The sequence below is a fragment of the Coffea eugenioides genome, chromosome 4, assembly GCF_003713205.1.
Source record: "Coffea eugenioides isolate CCC68of chromosome 4, Ceug_1.0, whole genome shotgun sequence".
NCBI classification, from domain to species: domain Eukaryota; kingdom Viridiplantae; phylum Streptophyta; class Magnoliopsida; order Gentianales; family Rubiaceae; genus Coffea; species Coffea eugenioides.
Window position 1 is genome coordinate 13,952,463 of NC_040038.1, and position 23,163 is coordinate 13,975,625.

Here is a 23,163-nt window from a genome sequence, read left to right on the forward strand (position 1 = left end):
GGGAGAACCAAGCCTGCGACCTCCTTCCCTCCATCTCTCCCTCTCTTTGGTCGCAATCAGATCTGGTTCCCCTTCTTCTTCCTCCCCCTCTCTAGTTTGCAATACAACTAGATCAGTGTGAACCATAGAGGGGGAGGGAGAGGAGGGGTGTTGCGAGGAGAAGGAAGAAAGGGGAAGGAGGGGAGAAGAGAAAGAGGAAAAGGGAGTAGAAAGGAGTAGAAAGGAGAAAGAGGAAAGGGAGGGGCAGCAGTAGAGGTGGAGGAGGAGAAGGGCAAGGGTGGGTGGTGGTGTCTGGTGGTGGTGGGTGATGGATGGATCAAGATAGAGGTGGTAGATTTATTTTATTTTATTTTTGTTAGTTATTTCAAAGATTTGTATGGACTAAGTATTTTTTGTAATATTTTTGGGACTGTGGTACCCTAATATTGTATTTAAAAAAACTTGTTCTTGATAAAATCGTAAATCCATACAAATTGATTTTAGCACTAACTTTTTTAGATTTTTTTAAGTTTTCCTAAACTAATTTTGGTAATTGTGAAAAGTGCAGCTAGCAAGAAAGGCTTTTTTTTCATCTCTATTTACGATTGCAATTGTACCTTTTTTTCTATAATCTTTTTTAAAACATCCCTTAATAACAATTTTAATACATCCTTTTATTCTTCCAATTATCTTCAATATGATATATTCACATTTCAAAAAGTGCAATGAAAAAATAATTTTAAAAAAATTGTGATAAACAACGAATAAGAATTGAAATTTATGTTAAGGTAATGTCAACTATAATTTAAAAGAAATTAGTAACCAAGTCAAATGACCATTTTTGCCTATTGCTATCCGCCTAAAGCACTTAACTTTGTTCCTCTTTTTTTTTCTTTTAGTAATTACAATAAAACACTGCCTAATTTCCTCTTTTACGAATTAATAAAGATTTAATGCCCCAATCCTAAATTTCACCTCTTATTCCTCCCTTCTCCCAAATTTTCCCTAATAATTTTTCTTTTTTCCAAAAATTAACAAAATGGCAATTCAAAATGTATATAAAGTGACCAAACAGGGAGAGCCAGACCCAAGAACAGAACCTACAGCCCAATTCAACAAAATTTGGGCCTGTACACTCGTCACTCTACTCCGCCACTCCCCGCCAGGGCTACCACTTCCCGCCGGAGCATCCTCCCATGTCTCCTCCGGTCCCTTCCAAAATCTTAACAGGTTTGAACATTTTTCTTCATTTATTCTTCCAATTAATAACAATTCCACCATAAATCGAACGGTAAAAAAAATTTCAATTTTTAACAGATGACGTCAGCCTTCTGATGGTTCTGATCGACTCTAATCCTCACTTCTGGAGCTCCATCAAACCCCATTTCTCCTTCTCCAAGTTCCTCTCCCACGTAATGCCCCTTTTTGATATAATTATATGCCATTTTTTCCTTCTGTTTTGGGGGGAAATTAGTAAGTTTTGGCATTCTTGAATTCTATACTACTGCTTTAATTATATCCCATTAATTTTTTTTTAAATTTAATTTGTAGTTGGGTTCTTTTTTCATGTTTTATTTATGTTTTGGGGGGAAAAAGTGATGGGTTTTGGCGTTCTTGAATTCAATAACACTGCTTTAATTATATTCCAGTATTTTTTTGAATTTAAGTATTAATGGTCTTTTTTATTTGGGGAATTATGGTAGGTATTGGCATTCTTGAATTCAATTCTACTGCTGAACCAGTTGAATCAGGTGGTAGTGATTGCTACCGGAATCAATTCTTGTGGTTATGTTTTTGACTCGTCGTCTGGCTCAGTAAGCCAGAGGGCTGAGAGCTTGTTGCCCAAGTTGGAGGAGTTTGCGGAGAATGATGAGTCATTGAGTGAGAGGGACGATGACTCGGGAAATGGGGTTGGATCCTCACTTCTTTCCGGTTCTCTTTCCATGGCTCTCTGCTGTATCCTTTGTCAACTTTTCAATGAGCCAGTCAATATACTCCTTGTTTGTGTGATTTTGCATGTTTATTGTTAAGGGCACTCATAGATTACATTGGGTATATATCTTCTCTACAATGAGTAGTTGAGTGTCGTACATGAATTAGTACATTTTCACCATTCATGCTTTTCATAATGATAAGATGAAGTTGTATTCTCTTTGTTAACACACTCATTTTTGCACGTGCCTTTTATGATAATTTCCCCTAATTCACTTGAATTTTGGAAAAATTAATGAAAAGTGCTGGCTAGGATGGTTAATTCATAGAGAATGTGTAATTTTGATCTATGTATCATAATGGGCTGTTATAGCGACCCTTTTTTTCCACAAAATATATGCTTCTTTGTTTACATTTAGCCTAGCATTTTGTATATGAATCAATACATTTTCTTGAAAAATATTTTAAAATTACAGTCTTTTTGTCTGTTACTATTCTATTGTGCCCTTATATCTTATCTTCCCTTAACATTTTTTCATAGATTTTACTAGGATAGATTGTAATGAACGCCCTGGTTTAAGATTAGTTTGTTATCGGCTAGATGTAAAAATCTTCTGAATTGATGTGTGTTTTTGTCTGTGTTTCTGTGCTTCTGCATGTGGGTGTGTCTATTGATGCAGTAGACCTACTAATTCTTTTTTTTTTTTTTTTTTGTATTTTCTGAAGGAGGTCAGTGGGTGTCTCTGTGTGTTTGTGAATGGTTGGCTGTTGGATTGTAATTTATTGTCTCCTTATGTGCAGTTGTGAAGGGTCGAATGGAGAAATTTAATTTGTATGAGTTTTTTGTGCATATACCCGTGTGTGTGCTTGTAATGAACATGTAGAAATGTATTTGACATGTAGGTGTGTGTGCATGAGTGCTTACATTTGCACTTCGTTTACGCTATAATCACTTGCAAATTGTTGCGTTTTGATTTTATGGAAGTATTGTTGGATATGACCAAATAAATGGGCAGATATACAGAGGGTATTTCGGTCAGGACCTCTTCATCCACAGCCACGGGTGAGTGCTCATTTTGTGATTATCCCATATCAAAATGTCAAAAGTTTTGATTGATGCAGATAATTATTTAGAAAGTAGAATTAACCAGTTAACAAGGCCTTGTCATTTAAATATTTTCCATGCAGTTCATTGTTTTTGTTGGTTTAATAATTTCATTACTTTTAGCAACTGAATTACGTGATCTCTTCCTATGTTTCCATTTTTAATTTATTCATTTCTCACCATGTGATGCTGATTGCCCCTTGTTTGCATAAATGTATGTACTAACATACTGCTGCCAAATGATGGCAGATAATATGCTTGCATGGATCTCCTGATGGGCCTGGACAGTAAGTACTTTTAAGATATTTGGGAGCATCTATGATATCTTCTTCATTGGCTTTTACACACTTTCACTTGTGCAGATACGTTGCTATCATGAATTCCATTTTTTCTGCTCAACGTTCAATGGTATGTGGTCTATTTTATGAATTTTTTAGTTTTAGGATCATTATAATTCTCAAATTAACATCTGTGCTCTTTCTGAGATGATTTATGTTGGTAATGACCTCCCTATTTTAATTAAATGGACTTCCAGGCGTTCATGTTTTTCTTCTCTTGTTTGCATTAGCTGCATAGAATTTGTCTCAGTAGTTTTCTTCTCTCATTCAATCTCTTATTGAACCTTATGTTGGTCCTTTCTAGGACAAGCCAGACCACATACTAAGGCTCTCAGTATTCCTGTACTTAAATTGGGTGATTGCTTGTATTTGGGTGATAATCTTGGTGATCATGGTGTCCTAGATACCATTTATCACACCATGAAAGAAAAGGGTTTTTTTTTTAAATAAAAAAAAGAATCGATTTCATAGCATTGGTGTTTGATGCGAGCACCTTCTTGTTTTCTTTTTCAGCTGACTGTTGCTAAAGCATTAGGTTCTTTTCAGTTCTTAGGTGGAGATCAGAAATTAACACATGCATTTCAGATTGGCTTTTGTTCACAATAAATATGCTTATTTTGTAACTCATTCAAAAGTTGAGATGTTGTACACGCCTGTGTACAGTTTTTCATTGTGATGCTAATCAATTTGAGGTGTCTTGACATGTCAATATTATGCTTTCTTCCACAGGTACCGATTGATTCATGTGTTATAGGAATCCAGCATTCTGCTTTTCTTCAGCAGGTTGTGATCTGCTGTTACATTTTTTCCATTATTCAAGAAGGTGAATGTGAGATGCTTGATTCTTTTTAGTGATCTATTCTGGTGATAATTTAGGACAGGCTTCTTATATAACTGGAGGTGTATATCTAAAGCCACAGCAGTTGGATGGACTTTTCCAGTATCTGGCGGTAGGTCTTATTCTTCATCAGACGCTAAACAAAGAAGCCTTTTTTATTACTAGTGTGACTCACTGAGACTTTGCCAATGGTTGTTGGTCTAAGACATTAACTCGTTTATGGTTTTGATATCATTGGGATCAGTTAGTGCAACATAGTATGGTAATTATATCATCCCCTTCAATGCAAATGGTTCCTTTATCAAATGCCTTTTTTCTTTTGTGGTGTCAGCTGAAAATTGACCTATTTATTCTCTTGCAAGAATAATTTAACTTTAGTGGTTTGTTTTCAAGTGTTTGTATTACTAGGCAAGGAACGAATTATTCTTCCTAGTTATTGTGGATGAGACACTATTTAGTTGTCTTTAAAACAATAAAACAGCTTGGAGTGAGGGTAACACTTACTTATAGCAAGTATAGTGGAATACTGGGTTTTACAGCAGAATTCATTGAGTTACTTAAGCTTGTACTTTCTAGATAACATTTTTGGGGACAAGTTTAATTGATTTTTCGTTCTCTTGTGGTGCACATGCTACTTAAATTTTGACCTTTAGTTGACCTTTTGAGAAATATTGTGTAGTTATTCTGCATCTTTAACTAAATACATTTTTCTTTCATCTAAAATTTTGAGCATGGTTCTCCATTTCCTATGTCAGCCTCATTCCACAACTGGTCATTTCACATTTCTTGTTTTTTATCAAAGTTCTGGAGTCACATTTGTTAGGCAGTTAGACTGTTAAGCTATGGAATGCAATGCCATCTAATAGTTAGTCATGATATACACTAATATAGAAGAAGAGGAGCGCATTGGGGATGGAGCTACTTGAGTCGAATATGGATTTATAACTTTGTAGGATGCCAAATCTTGCACAGAGATTCTTCTCCTTGGTGTAGTGCTTAGTGAACCCTTGGGTGTGGACACAGGCTTCCCTTGTTTGTTTTCTGATTCCTCATTTTGTTTTGATCAAGTTTTGAATTTAACATTTGGCTTTACATTGTAATCAAAACCACCTCGTGTATAAACTAAGAAAGCACAAGCGTCTTGTTGCTTTTAACTTCTGAAGTGGATATTTCTTCAGTAAGGCGTGTTAGCACTTATACACAGGAACAAAGTGTGAAGAAAGCATGTTTTCCTACTCTTATAGGAGTCTTTGCTCTTTTTTTATTCTTTAACCATTGGTTACTGTTATCTGGGGCCTTTGATTGTGGTGGTTGAATGATAAAATTAACCAAACATCATGGAAATATTATATTGCAATAGAGCTCTATGGTTTCCTTTCCAATTTTCAAGTATCAAGTCCCAATTCTTCCATCTCATTCTCTTTATGGTGGCAAGTCACAATTGGAGCATGTTTGTTTGTAATTCTTCACTTTTCTATATCCCTTCCCAGCCCATGTGGCCCTACTGCATGCATCGTGGTGTTTAATGTCTTTTCTTGTTTCCCTTTTGCATTTCCTATCTTCTACTACCCCAAGCCAGTCAGTGGTCCTACAAATCTCTACCTCATTTTCCTTCCCTACCTTTCCACCCTGTTCCCATCCTGCTACATTAGATGAAGACGAGGAGTTTGTTCCCTGGTTAACTTGTTACTCTTATTATTTTAACATCTGTGGAATATTCTCTTCCACTTTGAGTCCATATAGAGATGTTTAACTCTCATTCACATGAGTGTGTCCCAGTTCAAGTCTAAAACTTTTATTTTCCTTAGCATATTTATTGTAGCAGACTTCCAATGGTTCTGCTTAATGAAGGCAACTTAAGCTTTTGCACATGCTAGATGAATTTAGTGTTATAATTGTTTAGTTTGCTCGGATCAATCAACTTACTTCATGGGCCCCTCCTGGGCAGCTCAATTGGTCACGGAAGCTTCTCAGCATCCGTTGTCCATCTCCCCCACCAGGGATCAAGTCCCAGGGTTATCGTGCCCGAGGGGATGGGGCCTCTCCTTTTGGGCCGGAGGGGGATTAGTCGGGCCGCAACCCGGATACCCCCTCCGTCAGAAAAAAAAAAATCAACTTACTTCATGGAGCTTTTCATTTGGCTTGTCTTTTATGATTCAGTATTTTTTATTTTAAATTGCATACAGCATTTTTTTTTTTACATATAGTTTGGCTTCTGATTCCTTTGGATTTCTTAGTAAAGCTTTTAGTTGCTAATCGTGACTATTTTGTAAAAATACGCAGACAGTGTTTGCTACCGATTTACATTCTCGGAACTTTTTGCAACTGCCAAAGCCTGTTGGTGTGGATTTTCGTGCTTCGTAAGTAACTTAGAAGTTTGATCCCCCTATTTTGTTTCTCCATAACGATGAAACATTGATTGGCCGTTATTTTAAGATAGCAGTTGGAGAGTTTTTCATTGTAGCACTTTATATGCTTTTAGATGTAGAAGCCTGCTGGGAATCACATGCTTATATTAATTTTTCAAAATTTCATGCATCCTAATACTATTCCAGAGACAAACAATATTTTTGTGTTTGCACATGAATAATTTTGCATAATGCAGTGAATGAGCAGTTTTTGTCAGCAGTAATTTGTGGATCCCGTATAGGAGCTTCCCTCAGTTGTCTATAAATGCTTGAAGTTAACTGTTCTTTCTGGTAGCTTGGTCCAAAAAACATTCGCAGATTCTCTGTTGGAATCTGCACATATAGAATCTTTACTACCCTTCATGGTTTTGGTCTCAAGGAAAAGTTGCTTGTGTGACTTTGACATTTTTGGGTAAATTGTATTTCCTTTCCTTTTCCCCAGCACAAAGTAAAGTTTTTGTTGTCAGATACGCACAAATGAGAATTGTCTTTCAAGAAAAAGGAATGAACTAATAAGCAATTGCTTTCGAGATGATTTCTCCATCTTGCATTGACATACTATTGGAAATACTAGAAGCTAAATTCTGACATATATCCAAATTTTATACACTTGGGATCATAATGATTTTGGAAGACACTTTCATTCAGTGTCATCCTTGCAAGTTTGTTGGTTACGTTGTGCAGTCAATGTTTTTTTAATGAAACTTTAGTTTTTATATATATATATATATATGACGTCAAAACTATATGTTGGTGCAGTCAATGTGCACCCACAGTTTGTACTGGCTTACTGTTGCCTGCTGTGCCTAATGCGTCTTGTTAACCTGATCAATAAAACTTGCAGGTGCTTCTGCCACAAAAATACAATTGACATGGGTTTTATATGCTCTGTTTGTTTATCGATATTCTGTAAGCATCAAAAGAAATGTTCAACCTGCGGGTGAGTTCCACTTGCTGTTATATGTCTGATTCAAACTCTTCTAATAGTGAATTCTGTTTCTAGCCATTTATATGTCCTGTGCTTGCTTAAGTATGATTGAGGATGAACTGTTATTTTGTCATATTTTCTTCCAAAAAGAAATAAAATAAATGAAATGCTGATGTGCTTGAGCCACTTACAAATCAAGCTGGTTAGATCAATAAGCAAGAGAACAAGGGTTTTTTCCTCAGTTGGGGCCTGGGGAAGGAAGGTGAGTTGGGGAAGATGGTACAGTGGTGTAGGAAACTAGAAATGCCTGACATTTATAGTCAAAATAGCTACTTGCCTATCTATTATTTGTGATCCTTCTCTTATCCTTGCATTTTGTGTATCTTTCTTATTCTTTCCCCTTGGCCATTTGATGATTATGCTATCAATAGCAACACATGTTATAGTTACAAGTAAATTGCATTTGTTTAAGCTGCTTTACATTTGCTCTATCTGGATGATTTGTTACAGTATCACCATAAATTTAGACTGAGAGGAAAGTTCTTCTACTGAATGATAGGATGCTCCCAAATGTCTGTAGGTCAATTTTTGGTCAGGCGCAAACACGTGATCCCTCAGCATCACAGCAAAGGAAGTAGTCTCCAGGAGATACTCAAATATGAACATATTCCAGCTTTGCCTTTGGTTTCCTCGTCATGCGTGAAGTCACACGACACTCGAGAGCTTTTGATGTTGCAGCCTGAAGTAAATGACATTGGCATCGACATCAAACTCAGATTATGCACTGGAAGCTATCTTAGAAATCCATGGTTGAAAGTTGGGAAGGACGATCAGCATCCATTTTGCATATTTATGCTGAAGCATTGCTGAACCAAAATGCGATGTCGTTGCTCTCAATATGTGGTTATTTATATGATTGAATTGTCGACTAACACTGACTGCTGGACAAGGCTTGGCGTGTAAAGGTTCTTGGAATTTCGGTTCTTTAGCAGGACTTTTGATTGCACTTTCATTTCATGTGTTTTCCTGACTTTGAATGTTGTCAAACAAGATCCATGGAAAGTATGATGCTAACCAGTGTGGGATTATGGCATCATTATCTGAGCTTCTGTAAATGTGCAAGCCTAGTTAGCTTTTCATTCTGTTTCTCATTGTCCCTCTCCTATTTCTGGCTGTCAAGGTAGGGGCATAAGCTACAATGAACTGTTAGCCTAACCATATATATAGAGGCAGCTAGAGCCCTGATTTCCATCTTCAAAGTGTTTGTCTAATTTGTGTCCCTTGGACACTCTTACGCGGGGCCTTGAGGTAGAAAAATTGTGAGCTTTTACATTCAGATGATCGATTGTGGGTATTAACCTGAGCTGATGAGGTAAAATTACTCTTGGTTCTTTGCAATAAATGCACTTTTTCCTTGGAACACTAAAGCAAAAATTCCTCATCACCATCCATTGCAAGGAATAAATAATGCTCCATTATTGTCCTTATCAACTTTCCAACATATCAAGCCAAAGTAAGCTTTAATTATCTCTTTGCTTACCAAAGAAAAGTCCTCCTCTTGCTCAGAAGATAAGCATAGCTGGGAATACTTGCTGCTGCGGCAAATTAACTCTTTGGGTTCAAAAGTAGGAGAAAATTACATTATGGTGGCCATTATATACCTTGGTATTTCTTTTACCTGACATTCTAGTAAATCTTAGTTCACTATGCTTTAGTCTTTTGTTTAAATTCTTAATTGTCTTTGAATCAATTTGATATTACATCTTGAAGAAAGATTTTTTTAGATGAATTGTATCTGATTCACTTGTGTGAGATTTTCCACTAATTCTTCTTTACTCATCAAATCTCAACATAATTTTTGGTGGTCAAATTGATACGTTTACTAGCTGTATAATGGAGTTTAGAATCGGCGGATTTTAAAGGATTATGTTTCCGAGAAAAGACTGAAAATTACTGTTAAAATTTTCACGTTTAACCATTTACTTGAAATTTTTATAAAAACCAAAATTTATTTATTTTTTTGTGTGAGGAAAATCATTTTTCATTTTCCCTTTTCTTTCCTTGTCTTTTTCTTTCCTTAAATATGGATTTCAATTTATTTCAAATTCATGTATCAAGCTCTCCTGTGATTCCTCCAAATTCCTCCTAAAAGGCAGTGGATTTATTTGTGTTTGTACCTCTATGTACTACAATTTCTGCAATATTTACGACCAAAACTTTGTATGTTACAAATTCCTCCATTGTGTAGATATTACTTGCTGACCTCTCTATTGAAGCTCATTAACCATGCTGATTACGCCAAATAGTTGATGAGATCTTGATTTAACGGCTAAGGTTGAGAATCCAGGAATTAGCGGTTCTGAATTCAAAGTTCCCTGCCTCGTCCCCTTTTCTTAAATTTTATCTTTCCTTTACTAGAAAAAAATTTTTAAAAAAAAAACTGATTACAAAGCGAAACGAACAAAAATTAAATGCAAAGGCTGTTTGACCAATCAGAAAAGCTGTTTGTGCCACCCTGACCTTGAATCAAGGGCTTAAAATTAGCATCAAAGGACAGATTAATCAACACAAATCAAACTGATAAGAACCAACAAAGTGACCAAACATTGCATGTTCATAAAGCTGATTGGCATGTCTAAGAACAAGCACTTGAACATGAAATAAGGAAAACCCTAAGAGATTTAGCCTGTAGTCTATAAATCCTAAGAGATTTATCCTTTTGTCTATGAAGTGAAATGAACAACTGAATGCTTGTAAACCCTAAAGCTAGCCTAAAAAACCATGATTGCTTCAGAGAGAATTTTCTGGTAATAATTTTGTGTTGTCTTTTTCAGTGTGTGATTCTCTCTCTTTCTGGTATTTATACCAAAAATCATTGGCTGTTGATCTAGTTAAACACCTGAACTGCCACTATCCTATCTAAGTGGCCAGCTTTCTCCATGTTTCCATTAAATATTGGTCCACAACATTATCCACTTAGCAGCCATAATATGACCTGCTATTCTTTCACTAGTGGACCACATTTTCATCCACTTAATATAATCTATCCTGTATTTCTCACTTACAGGGCCATGATTCTGTACAACTCTTGTTTTCAAAGATATGGGTTCCTTTGGATCAACCTCTCTGAATCAACCTCTTGAATCATCACTTGTATCAGCTTTTTGAAATCAACTTCTTGAATCGGAGCCCATCATGTTCCATCCTTTCCAATCAGAAGGGGTGGCCCCTTTTTGTTGTGTTTGATTGAGATTTCACTGAGTGCATATGAACGAGTAAATTTACGCCCACCATGGTGTGTCTGATTCCTATTATCATAATCTTTTGTTTGTTAATATACTTGTTGCTTGTCTGTAGTGGGGATGACAGGTATAATATCAAGAAGTTCCATCCTTCCCGATCAGAAAGAGTGGCCCCTTTATGGTGTGTTTGATTGAGATTTGACAAAGTGCACATGTAAATTTATACCCATCAAACATTGTTGATAAGTAAATTCCTATTATCATATTTTTTGTTTGTTCGTTTTGTTTATAGTAGGGGATGACAGGTTCTTGTTACCCTACCTTCTGCCAGGCTTTCGCCTAACTGTCTTAGGAATAAGGGATAATTTCAAAAACCAGGTTTCTAACAATTCACTAATTTCTCTTATTTCAAAAATTACACTTACTCTCCTCGATTTGGCATTTTTAGGGTGCGTTTGATAAAACTAAAATCTAAAAACTAAAATTTAAAATATGAAATCTGAAGTCTAAATCAATTAAATTATTGAATTGTTAAATACTAAATTTGATACATTTTAGTGTATATATTATATTAAGTGATAAGTGAATAGTTTATCACTTTATTTGGAAGCAAAATTTGTCTAGAAAATTCAGTGTCACTTAATTAATTCACATGTTCAATTTTTTGCTATTAAACGCGTCTGAACGTGTTAATACAAGATGATTAAAGTAACCCAATAATATTTACAATACATCAAAGTACAAAGTTTCATGGATAATGAAACTTATTAGTGAAACTATGCTCCTTAAAGTATTGGACTTGGACTTGTAGTAATTATGTTTGTTTATTAAGGATTTCCATCAAAATTATTACTCACAAGCATGTATGTAATTTGACTTTTTACAAATTATTGGGGTTAAAGACAAATTTTTTCTAAATTTCAACAATTGCTAATTAGTTGGGTAAATTCAAAATTTTTCAAATATTACTATGCCTAAAAATGTAAATTCAGTTGGCTAGAGTGGCATGCCGAATATGCAGCTTTGCGCTTTTTATCAGGGAGTACATGGTTTTACGGGTCAGGGTTTGCTAGGTACGGGGAGGACATAATGAACGCATCATTTGATGGAAAATCTAATGGTGTAATTCTACCAAAACATGATGGGGTGGATTGGAGTTGATGGATCTGGTCGTGAAGACTAAACTCATGATGGAATCCGCGAAAGTTTTGCAAAAGGTAATTTCCTTGTGATGGCGCTGGGACAAAGGACGTGTAACATCTAAATAGAATCTGGAACTTTATTTTTTTATTTTAGGCACTCAAGTTACAAGAGAGAAAGAGGGAAGTATTGTGGCCCTGGGTGCAATTGAACTTGTTAATAATATAATCAACTAGATATGTTTTATGATTTTCTATTTCAAAAGATATTGTCCCGCATTAGAAAATCAAAGAAAATTTCAATCATTTTATAATACTTGTTTCTTATTGGATTTGTATTAAATTAATAACTAGTGTGAGCTTATGTGTATGAGAAGGAAGTTGAGTCGAACCTATCCAACGTAAACTGATGAATTTGCCCCGGTGCACGTAGGCTCAGTATAATTTTACTTCTATTCTATTTATGGATAAAAATTTTATCTTTTTCCAACATATCTTTCTTGAGAGCCACTCCTAGATTAGAAATCCTTCTCCAACATGTCTTCTTCTTTGACTATTTCCACTGGATGATAAAGTTTACAAAAAATCACCGAAATTTTATTCTTCTCCAACATATCCTTCTTGAGAGCCACTCCTAGATTAGAAAGTACACTCACAACACATTTTGACTATTTCCACTTGATGATAAAGTTTACAAAAAAAAAAAATCACTGAAATTTTATCCTTCTCCAACATATCTTTCTTGAGAGCCACTCCTAAATTAGAAAATACACTCACAACACAAAGTTAGTTTATAAAAAATCACAGAAATTTTATCTTTCTCCAACATATTTTCTTGAGAGCCACTCCTAAATTAGAAACTACACTTACATTACGAAGTTTCAGTTGAATTTTCCTTACAGTTGCTTCTTTCTTCCATCTTCTCTTTTGTTGTTCCTCTTCCTTCTTGTTTACAAGAAGAATGATTATTTAATCACGAAGCAAAGTTTCAACATCCTGAAATAGCTTTTCCGAACAGTACTATTTAGCATGACTTAAGTTTGTTCAAATTATTACTTCTTCAACATTGTTCAATTATTTTCCAACAATACTACTGTCATTATGGCTTTCATGGGAACTTGTTAATACCATCTGAAGAATATCAACTATCTTTATTGACAAGTATCTATATCATTGGAATACATCATCATTATGGCTTTGATTAGTTCGCATCAGTGCTCGTCACACTCATCCAACAGTATATTTGGATTATTGTTGTGATGTAGCTTGCATTAATGCATCTACCATTCTTCCCCAACTGAAAGACCATCATGTTTTTTGGCAGTATATTGGTAATTGGGGTGATGTACTTGTATTATTGCATGTACTGGTTTTTTTTGGCACGTTAGATTGAGCATTGTCGGCCGGTTTTTTTTTTGGCATGTTAGATTGAACATTGCACGAGTGCTTTATCAACTAAGAAATCACCTTCATCACTTGAAAGAGTTCACTGTGTGCCTGAAAAGCCACATTTTTTTGCTTTGGCATGTTAGATTGAGCATTGCATAATTGCTTTATCAACTAACTAACAAAATTTCTACTTACTTCCCCACTTGATTTGAACAAAAAACTGTCTTACTTACGACTCTCATCTTATCATTCAATCCAATCCTCCCCTCCTATTTAAGATAATCTTGGCTTGTTAATATGTTTACCCGACCCAACCATCCCCTCCTATCTAACATAATCTTTGTTTGTTAATATGTTTGCCTTCCCTCCTATTTATCATAATTTTGTTTGTTAATATGTTTGCTATTTGTATTAAAGATGGTTCGAGGTATAAATATCAACTTTGGCATAAATAGCATGAATACCATTGGATAGAGAGGAAAATGAAATTCCATCTGTATTGTTTTAGGAAATTACATATTTTCACATTTTGTTATTTCCTCGTTTGAACTTCCTTGTTCAAGAGCCTGAAAATAGAAATCTAAATGCAACCTCTATCTTTATTAGCACAATCAAATACTTATCATTGTGCCTTTAATAAATTAACTATTTTTGTTGAAATTCTGTGTGAATACAGCTTTACATTTATACACTACATTTATACACCTCCTCCAAGAGGTATAAAATGGATCATCCATTTATTTGCCAGGATGGAGGACACCTCAAATCTTTTTATAGCAAATTATGTCATAGCTCCTAGATTTCTAGATAATTTTAGTAGGAAAAAAAATATGTAATGAGTTCAAATTTATATCGCTTAAAAATCAATTTTTAGAAAAGATTTGACCAACAAAACTTTTACAATGTATCACACATTTTAACAATCTAATTGGTATTAACAAGTGCTATATATTTTATAAATGAAATATATTTTTATGCTAGATTTTTTGTTTAAGATCCAATATTTGACTTATTACAGTGTTATTACTTTATTAGTTTACTAAAAGGTATTCAATGTGTCAAGAAGATTGAAACTGCATAATTTTGACAACAAAATTTGTTGGCAAAAATACAACCACTTTTTATGTATACAAAAATATGAGGAGGCATTCATCTGTACATACCCATAAAGGGAGAGATCCAAATTTTGGTCTCCCACTGTTGGACTAATAGTTTGCTCAAATCCAAAACATTCCATGGAAAGTTTCATCGATTTTGGTTTCTTTTATATGTCTAGATTTCCATTTTGGAGACACCAAATTGCATTTTTCTTCTTAACCGTAAGACACCTCTTATGCTGGAGAAGACAAGATATTGCCTAGTAATGTGATTGCATTTATCGAATGAAAACATCATGCACCTTCTAAAGTGTGGAAACATATAAAATCTAGTACTTTGCAAAATGCTGTGAACTGAATAAATTTTTTATACACCGTAGATATGCAGGAGGAACTACCATTATTACATTACTTCAAACTGCAAATTGAAAAGGGAAAGATTTACAGAGTTTAATTACGGTATAGAAAAATCTTATTTCATATAAAATCCTTCCTATTTCACCAAGTCCCCAAATAAAACCAGATCTTGCTTGCTTCCTATACATGTATGGTGGCTACTCTTTTTCTTGGTACTTGAGCTTAATGACATCCCTTTATTTAGACTCATTTGATCATGTTCTTCTTCTTTTATGTTTTTTTTTTAATTGATGTTGATACAATTCATCCTCTTGAGAGAAGAAATTAATCATTTTCAGGATTAACTTGAAAGAAATAAATTGAATCCGTGCCTAGTAAATAATCTGTAATTTGTCTTTTGATTTCAAGAACTTGTTCCAATCATTTCTTGTAATCATGTTATGATTTAAACTTTTGTGTTTATGATGATGTATGTGCTTAATATAAATGTTAAACACTTACAAGTTCAAAAAGTTAGTTTCTTTCTGGGCTGGCTTAAAAGATAGTCTAATACCCTCTCTGTTTAGGTTTTATGATGCCCCTTAATTTCTAAAGGAATGCTTAGATGATGTCAAATTTTTTGTGGAGATAACTAGATATGGACATAAAAGAAACAGCCATTCTTATTTTTTTTTCGCTCCTGTCAGATTACTTAATTTTGTATAGTTTACTTGTTTTTCCCCCCGTGAATCGCTATAACATAATCTTTGTACATTGCCAGTCTATGCTAAATAAGCTGAAAAAAAATTGAATATGACTTTTCTTACATTATTCCATTTGGGTAGATTAGTCATTCCATTGGATATCAAATAAAAACGTGTCATGCCATAATAAAAAAATGTTTAACTTCAGCCAAGGACTAGGTTTAATTAAGCATGTTTGCATTTTCATTTCTTTACTTTTTCCTAAATACTGCACTTGCTAGTTTATAGCAAAAGATTGCACTGATGCCTTGTTTAATAACTCAATTCAATACTTAAATTTGATAGATTCAGATTTTAATATGTTCAGTTACATTTGATAATTAAAAATAGAATATCTGAATTAATTAAGTGGCACTAAATTTTCTAGCTAAAGTTTAGTTTCAAAAATAAGTGATAAGTTATTCACTTATCGCTTAATGTGATATATACTCAAATGTATCAAATTTAGTACTTAACTATTCAATAATTTATTGGATTCAGACTTCATATTTAAGATTTTAGATTCCAATTTTCAAACTTCAATTTTATCAAATGCACCCTAAGTTTGCTAGTGCTTCCTTCAATTATGCTTTTGTAAGCTATCTTATGAAAGAAAACATAATTTACTATGGTATTTTACTTTATTCTTTTTTCTATTCCAATAGAGCATTAAATTTATTATATTCCAAAGAGTAAATCTTATACACATTTACGGTATATATTCTATCACTATTGGATTCATATGGCATATGTGCAAAAGTTGAATTTGAAATTCAAATTTTACATAGTTGTCATTTATTCAACGTGTACCGTATATATATACATTGTTAGTGTAGGAAAGATTAATCCTATTCCAAATAGAAATTTAGAGTTATTATTTTTAAAAACAATCTTCAGTAAGACCTTTTCATGGTTTGATAAAGTTTTCACGCTAATTGAGTCGCAAATCAATAGTGAACTTCATGCAAAAGAGCTATAAGATGAAATGACTAGAATTTCTTGTTCCTCAATCTAGAACCGGACGTGTAGAGTGGTCTACCTCCTATTGTTTAAAAGGCCAGCAATAATTAAGTTTTATATATATTTTTGGCCTTTTTTTTTTTTGCAAAAAATCCTACTTTAAGGTACAACTTATACGACAAACAAACATAGGCTAAAAGTGACTTTTTGTAAGTAAACTCTTTTTTTAATGTGTATGTTGTTTTATATTAAATTTGTCATATAAATACACCCAATCACATTCTAATATTTATATATTTTTCTGATTTAAATCTCATTTTCTAAAAGATTGCCATCTAAAAATCATTGAAAAGTGGACTGGACTCAATTAGACGAGCTCTTCTTCTTCCCTTTCTTTTTCCAAATAATGACACGGCAATAATGCACCCCCTGAATCACAAAAACACTCGCACTCTTGCTGCTGCTTGTCCATGGACCATTCGTTATCTGTGCGCCAACCCACTCAACTGTCCCATCAATTAAAATCTAAGGGGGCAATAGTGGGTCAAATCTTATCCCCCATGATAAGATGAAAAAAAATTGGACCCCCAGCCCAAAGGTCTCGTTTTGCACGTGTACTGATTTACACATGTGCTCACAAGGCCCTAAAGTTAAAATTGTCCTAATCAATTGCTATCCGTGAATTTTTTGCACGGATTAACTTTTTATAAAAGCTAGATTTTTTACACTAGCAACTTTAAATAAACACGTGTACATAATTTAAATTTCAAATTTGAATTGATATTATGTAGCATTGATCTAATTCTGTTAATATAAAAAAAAATCTTTATTTTGACAGAATATAGAAAATTTATCCAAATTGCCCACGAAATCATATAAATCGTAGCTACATAACAACTTTAGAAGCGCCTACATTTGAACAAGTTTTGTTGTAGTTAATAAGCAAGTCCTAGAGTAACTAATTACTGCATCCGATCGGTGTGAATAATGCACTTGAAGTGATTCTTTTGGGCACATAAGAGAGACATGATATGAAATAGTGCTACTAATTATTTTTTTTGAATAGCACGATATATTCTACACCTACTCCTGACAGAATTTTCCAAAAAATTCTAAAGAAGAATTCAAGAAATTTAATCCCCTGACTTATATTCAAAGAGAGTTTTAAACCTCTCTCTAGCGGCTAACTACTTTAGAGCCAGTCGATTGAAATAGCGCTACTAAATGACTCTAGCCTTTCTTTTCTTTTCTTCAAAGATTCTTGACACATTTCTCAACGATCGCTTTTTGCTACGTATGCACTATGCCGTACAATGTTAGTGCCAAAAAGCAGCGCGAACAGTTAGATTATATATTGGTTTTTCTAAACACTCACTCAAAACCTGCAATCTAAACGAAGCCACAGATTGCCGGCACAAATTAACAGTTATGCTTTACTTGTACTGGTAGGATACAAAAGTAACACATAACACTGTAAAAAGTTATCTAGTACTGGTAGGATACAAAAATAACACTAACACACTGTTAAACAGTTATCTACACGAGCAGATTTGTAGCTAAAAAGGCTCGATTTTGCCTCCATTAAGCCTATATTTCACCCATTGCTGACAATAGATTTGATATAATCAATCAGGGTCTGCCCAATTATACCAAATTGTGCGTCCAAACGTAAGCAAGATAACCCTTAAGGCAGAGTTAAAACATTGCAGTTCCACCTATTTCTTGTTGCTTCAATATGGTCTTCTTCACTTTCTGGATATCAGTCACAGCAAATCTTAGGATAAAGTACGACTGATAATCAAAGGTGAATGGCATCAATTCATCTGCAGAGCAACGGTGGAGGCTAAATTCTCTAAGACTCGTAGCCCTGTATTGCATTGTCGATGGGCATCTTTTGCTCATCCACTCCAGCGAAAGGAAGTAGTCCTAAGAGGCCAAGACCTCCAAATTTGGCATTTCCTAGATGGCCATTATCCAAGTTACATCTCAACATAAACCAAGAACACAAGGAAAAGAAAAGAAAAAGGGTAAAAAGGGTAAAATAGTTACAAAAAATGCAGCCAAATCGGCAAGAAAGTCATCTCTCTGTTGCTAGAAAAGAAATGACAATCTTTGAAAGAAGTTTGCCTGTCCCAGGAAAATGCAACACCAAGGCTTAAACCACATCATACCCTTTAATTGAACTCTCTTTCAATTTGGATTGTCACATGACTGATGTTATATTCCCTCCTAATGTAGACAACAACTTTGTCCAGCACCAAATCAGCATCAGCATCAGGTTTAATCTTCACATGGCAAGCCAATGACACTTTCCCAACCGTGATTGCCCATATATGCAATTCATGGATTGCAACAACCTCATCCATCTCGCAAAGACCTTTTTCAATTCTGGTAGCATCAATTTCTCGAGGCGTGCTCTCCATAAGAACCTCAAGGATATTGCGCAACATCTTTATAGTGGTTCCCAGCACGATTACAGAAAAAACAAGTGTGCAAATCAGATCAACAATTTTCCATTCTGGCTTATACCATATAATTGCTCCACCAATCATCACCCCAATGCTTTGAATTGAGTCACCTAGTACGTGAAGGTAAGCCCCCTGGATATTGATGTTCCGTTGCTTCTTTTTATGTCCACTGTTTGACTTGTGTTGACTCTCCGAGCAACTCTTTTCAAGGAGAGGCTCAGTGTGATCTGATTCATGTGCATGAGGATGCTCACTATGTCCCTCATGATGGTGGTGATGCCCAGCTGTGCTCACCCCATGAGTATGCGTATGCTCATTTTCCTTCTCCCCATCGTCATCACTATGACCCTCATGTCCATGATGTCCGTGACTGTGAGCATGGCCATGTCCATGATGTCCGTGATTGTGAGCGTGGCTATGTCCATGATGTGCATGATCATGTCCAAGCACAAGAGCCATGATGATGTTCACTACTAAGCCAAAAGCAGACACCAAAAACATGAGGAAGCCCTGAACTTCACCAGTATCATGGATGAGTCTGGCAATGGCTTCATAAACGAGGATACCAGCAAGAAGCCATATCATCTGGATAGAGACCAATGCCCCCAAAATTTCTATGCGGAAAAACCCATAAGATTGGCGTGGATTAGCTTCCCATCCAGACGCCCAAATAGAAAACAAAGATATTGCAAAAGCAGCAACATCTGATAGCAGATGAGCAGCATCAGTCAGAATTGCAAGGCTGTTGGCTTTAACGCCTCCAACAACCTCAACACTCATGAAAACAATGCAGAGTACAACTGCAATCCAAAGCTTTTTCATGGACACTGAACGTTCTGAACTCGTTTTGGCATCTGATAATCCACATGGTGCTCCCTCACAAACTTTACTGGCAACGATGCCTTTTTCTACAGCCGGCCTATCAGCATCTATCTCAATCACATGTCCATCCTCTGAAACTTGTGCATCCATCTGAAACAATAGGATAAAATTATCAGTCGATAACTCCACGAACACAATCAATTGATGAATCAATGCAGTACCAGAAAAAAGAGATGTAGGATTCCTAGACAGGAGTAAAATGTAATAATCAGACAAGCTATCATAATGCTTAACGAGATTTCATCCAGATACCCTGAACAGCTTTCTAGATTCATAGTCAACATGAACCACACAACAAAAGTGATTGTAATTACAAAAACACTTCACAAGGACAAAGCTGAAGGGAGAAGTCACACCGCCATACTATGCAGCCATCCAGTCAATAAACAAAGCTAAATCTTGTTAATTCAAGTTTCTGCATACTTTTCTTTCTACCGTCTACACAAGGCAAGAGGAATTCTTTAAACAAAGCCAATACACAATTTGAGAAAATCAAGAAGCATCAGAATGTTCAAGACGTTTCATTAGGAGACAATAAAAGCTTGCTGAGATTTACAATTAAGATGAACCAAGTAATAAAGGTAATTCTAATGACAGAAGCACTTCATTAGCATAAAGAATAGAAAATTGCTCCAGTTTAAATACACGCTTCCAGTAGAGGAACAGAATTAAATCTTGTTAAGTCAAGTTTTTGCATACCTTTCGTTTGATTGTGTAAATCAGGCAAAAGGGATTCTATCAACTAAGTCAACAGCCAGTTTAACAATATTTATTATGGAACAAATGGCACAACCAAAACCACAACATTGGTCCAAGCATAAACAGAACATTCTCATCCAAACAAAGATGATAGCGCCCAAAAGTAAAGAAACAGATGAACAATTAGTACAACAAGAAAAGCTAAGCTTGAATACCAGAGATCTGTGAATCTGCAAATTTGAAACTCAGAAAGAACAAAACCCTCAGTCAGGGGGATGCCTCAGCTTACCATAAAAATAAGAACCGAAACAGAAACGTTAAAGCAATCAAATAAAGAACAAGCAAACAAAACCAAAAACCAAAACGCTCAAAAGATACTCCAAATATGGTGCCATTCACATAGCTCCAAAAAACACAGCCACCAAATAATGCAATAAAGGAGACACATTCAAAAAGTATGAGTTAAAAACTTAATTCTTTATAAAGAATGTTACAAACTTCATGCAAAAGAAAAAGAAAAAAAGAACACGTATTTGGACACCACGACAAAAAGTTTTTTTTATTTTTATTTTTTGGGGGGCAACACCAGGACAAAAAGGTGGATCAAAAGAGAGCTTGTTGCCCAAAAGATGAAGTTGACAACCACCCCCAACAAACCGTAATCAAGCAAAATGTCAAAAAATAAAGTTCTTGAAATTACCAGAAAAAGGGGGAAAAAAAAACTTTCTGCCTTTTTGGCCATATGATGAATATAGCCATGAAAGTAAACCCATAATATATCAATTAATGCAGATTCAATATATCATCACCGTCCACGAAAGTAAACCCATAATGGGTTCAAGAATAAGGCTTTTAGTTTGATAAATGAATTCAAAAAATGGGACCTTTCAAGGTAATAAAACTTACCTGGTACACAGGAAACAAGCGTTTGATGGGGCCGATGAAAATGGTCTGGGGGCCCTTGGAGGCTTTGGAGGTGGGGCGGTAGGGAAGAAGATGGGAGTTAACTTCAAGTACGCCTTTCTAGAGGCAGGGGAGAAGCTGCAGAGATTGAGGGATTGCAGCTGTGCAGGGACTCGGGCAATAATAAAAAGGTGTCTGATGGACGAATGAATGGATCCTTTGTGGCCTAGCGGTAATTGGTAATGATTGGGAGAGTAACTATGTATGTTTTTGTGGGAGTATTTTGACGGTACATAAACTTTCATTAGTATTAAATAAGTGACAAATAATTTGAATTTGAATTTAAAATAAATGACATATTATATGAATTTAAATTATATTCAACCGTAAAAGTGTATATAAATTGCCAGTATATGCAAGATTAATTTTTTTTTAAAATGTTTTGATGAAATATCTTTCTTTTCTTTGATAAGTGCGCTTGTGAAATGAAAACTGAAAAGATTGTTTAGAGAATATGCTAGTGGGTTTTAAGAAAGATTCGAGTTGAATTATTATGCTTAAATTTTAAATATTCACTATGTTCCAATTCTTCTGTCCATTCATTGGAATTTTGAACCTAATGATGATGGCACTGTGATGGTAATGACTATAAATTATGAGCTATTTTGTTCCTTGAGATTTAAAATTTGAAACCAATAATGCCTTGACTTGGGCACTAGTAGTAAAATAAGCAAATTTAGATATAAAGAATTAGAAGTTTTGAATTCTAGTATTTTTATTATTTTTGAGTTTAGTCTATCATATTAGTGTTCTCAAACCACATCTGGGTTAGTTAGTGTTTAATTCAATTAAATAATAGGATTTACAATTGTGGGTTAGTTGATTCTTTTTATGGTGGGTTAGGTAGTGTTTAATTCAATTAAATAATAGGGCTTACAATTGTGGGTTAGCTGATTCTTTTTTTAGTAGAAAAAAGTTTGAACGAGTACAACTCTAATTCTTATTATGGGACAGAGTATATTTTCAAAATCATAAATAGCTCTCGGAGATTTTTATAAGTCTCTCGCACACAATCTTTTATAAGGAAATGACACGTCCTTATCGATCGGTTAAACTTGTATTAGCGTGGATTAGTTGATAATATCCATGAATTCCTTGCACCATTTGTGAGTTGGTTGCGTATTGGAAAAATTGGAAGTAGAAACAATTTTTTAGGTAGTGGGTTCCACGTGAAAGTAACTCGTTGTCACGGAAACGTCCGCGACTGGGGATTTGAAGCCTAGTAATCTCTATCACTTGTGGTTGGTACATCATCTTGTTTAGTTGTGTAATTTCTTTGCATTAATCTGTACTACTATGGATTAGTGTAGAATATTACATAGTTCTAGCTATGTTTTAATAGTCCTCAAATCATTTTTGCCGTAATTATGTTGAGATTAGAAAGAATAACCAATTTAGTGTGGATTAGTTTGTAATAGCGTGGGCGTAACGTAACTATAGATTAGTGTTCCTTATGCTTTTTGTGGATTAATTTATATTGATATTTATCACACAATTATGGATTAATTTGTAATGTTATTGATATGCAAGTTGATTGTATTTATCTCACCACTATTGTTTAGTTGTAATCTTGAAAATATATATATATTTTAGAAAATATATTTTTTAGAGAATATATATATATATATATATATTTCAGAGACAGAAAGCAACAAAGAAAATGGATAAGCATGTTGGCTAGTTTTAATTGACCATTCAAGGAATACCGACTTTTTGG

The 23,163-nt window shown here is 34.7% G+C and overlaps 2 protein-coding genes across 7 annotated transcripts; one reads left to right on the forward strand and one right to left on the reverse strand.

Moving 5' to 3' along the window:
• The first annotated feature begins 1,091 nt into the window (after nt 1-1,091).
• Nucleotides 1,092-8,667, forward strand: LOC113768299 (general transcription and DNA repair factor IIH subunit TFB4). 2 transcript variants are annotated; one of them, XM_027312586.1, is made up of 11 exons: nt 1,092-1,209; nt 1,297-1,391; nt 1,683-1,935; nt 2,928-2,974; nt 3,266-3,303; nt 3,379-3,424; nt 4,084-4,137; nt 4,236-4,304; nt 6,476-6,552; nt 7,445-7,540; nt 8,088-8,667. In XM_027312586.1, the coding sequence occupies exons 1-11, from the start codon at nt 1,176-1,178 to the stop codon at nt 8,164-8,166; spliced, it is 888 nt and encodes a 295-aa protein (XP_027168387.1). In that variant the 5' UTR covers nt 1,092-1,175; the 3' UTR covers nt 8,167-8,667. The 2 variants fall into 2 exon arrangements, with proteins under 2 accessions (XP_027168387.1, XP_027168388.1); XM_027312587.1 differs by having other exon boundaries at nt 8,109-8,667.
• Nucleotides 8,668-17,840: 9,173 nt separating this feature from the next.
• LOC113767299 (metal tolerance protein 1-like) lies at nt 17,841-21,500 on the reverse strand. 5 transcript variants are annotated; one of them, XM_027311342.1, is made up of 3 exons: nt 21,390-21,500; nt 20,484-20,713; nt 17,841-19,874 (listed from the first exon to the last, which is right to left on the reverse strand). In XM_027311342.1, exon 3 carries the CDS (start codon nt 19,872-19,874, stop codon nt 18,609-18,611), a length of 1,266 nt encoding a protein of 421 aa, XP_027167143.1. In that variant the 5' UTR covers nt 20,484-20,713; nt 21,390-21,500; the 3' UTR covers nt 17,841-18,608. The 5 variants fall into 5 exon arrangements, with proteins under 5 accessions (XP_027167143.1, XP_027167141.1, XP_027167144.1 ...); XM_027311340.1 differs by lacking the exons at nt 20,484-20,713; nt 21,390-21,500 and adding an exon at nt 20,773-20,900 and having other exon boundaries at nt 17,841-18,393; nt 18,606-19,874; XM_027311343.1 differs by lacking the exon at nt 20,484-20,713.
• Nucleotides 21,501-23,163: the final 1,663 nt, after the last annotated feature.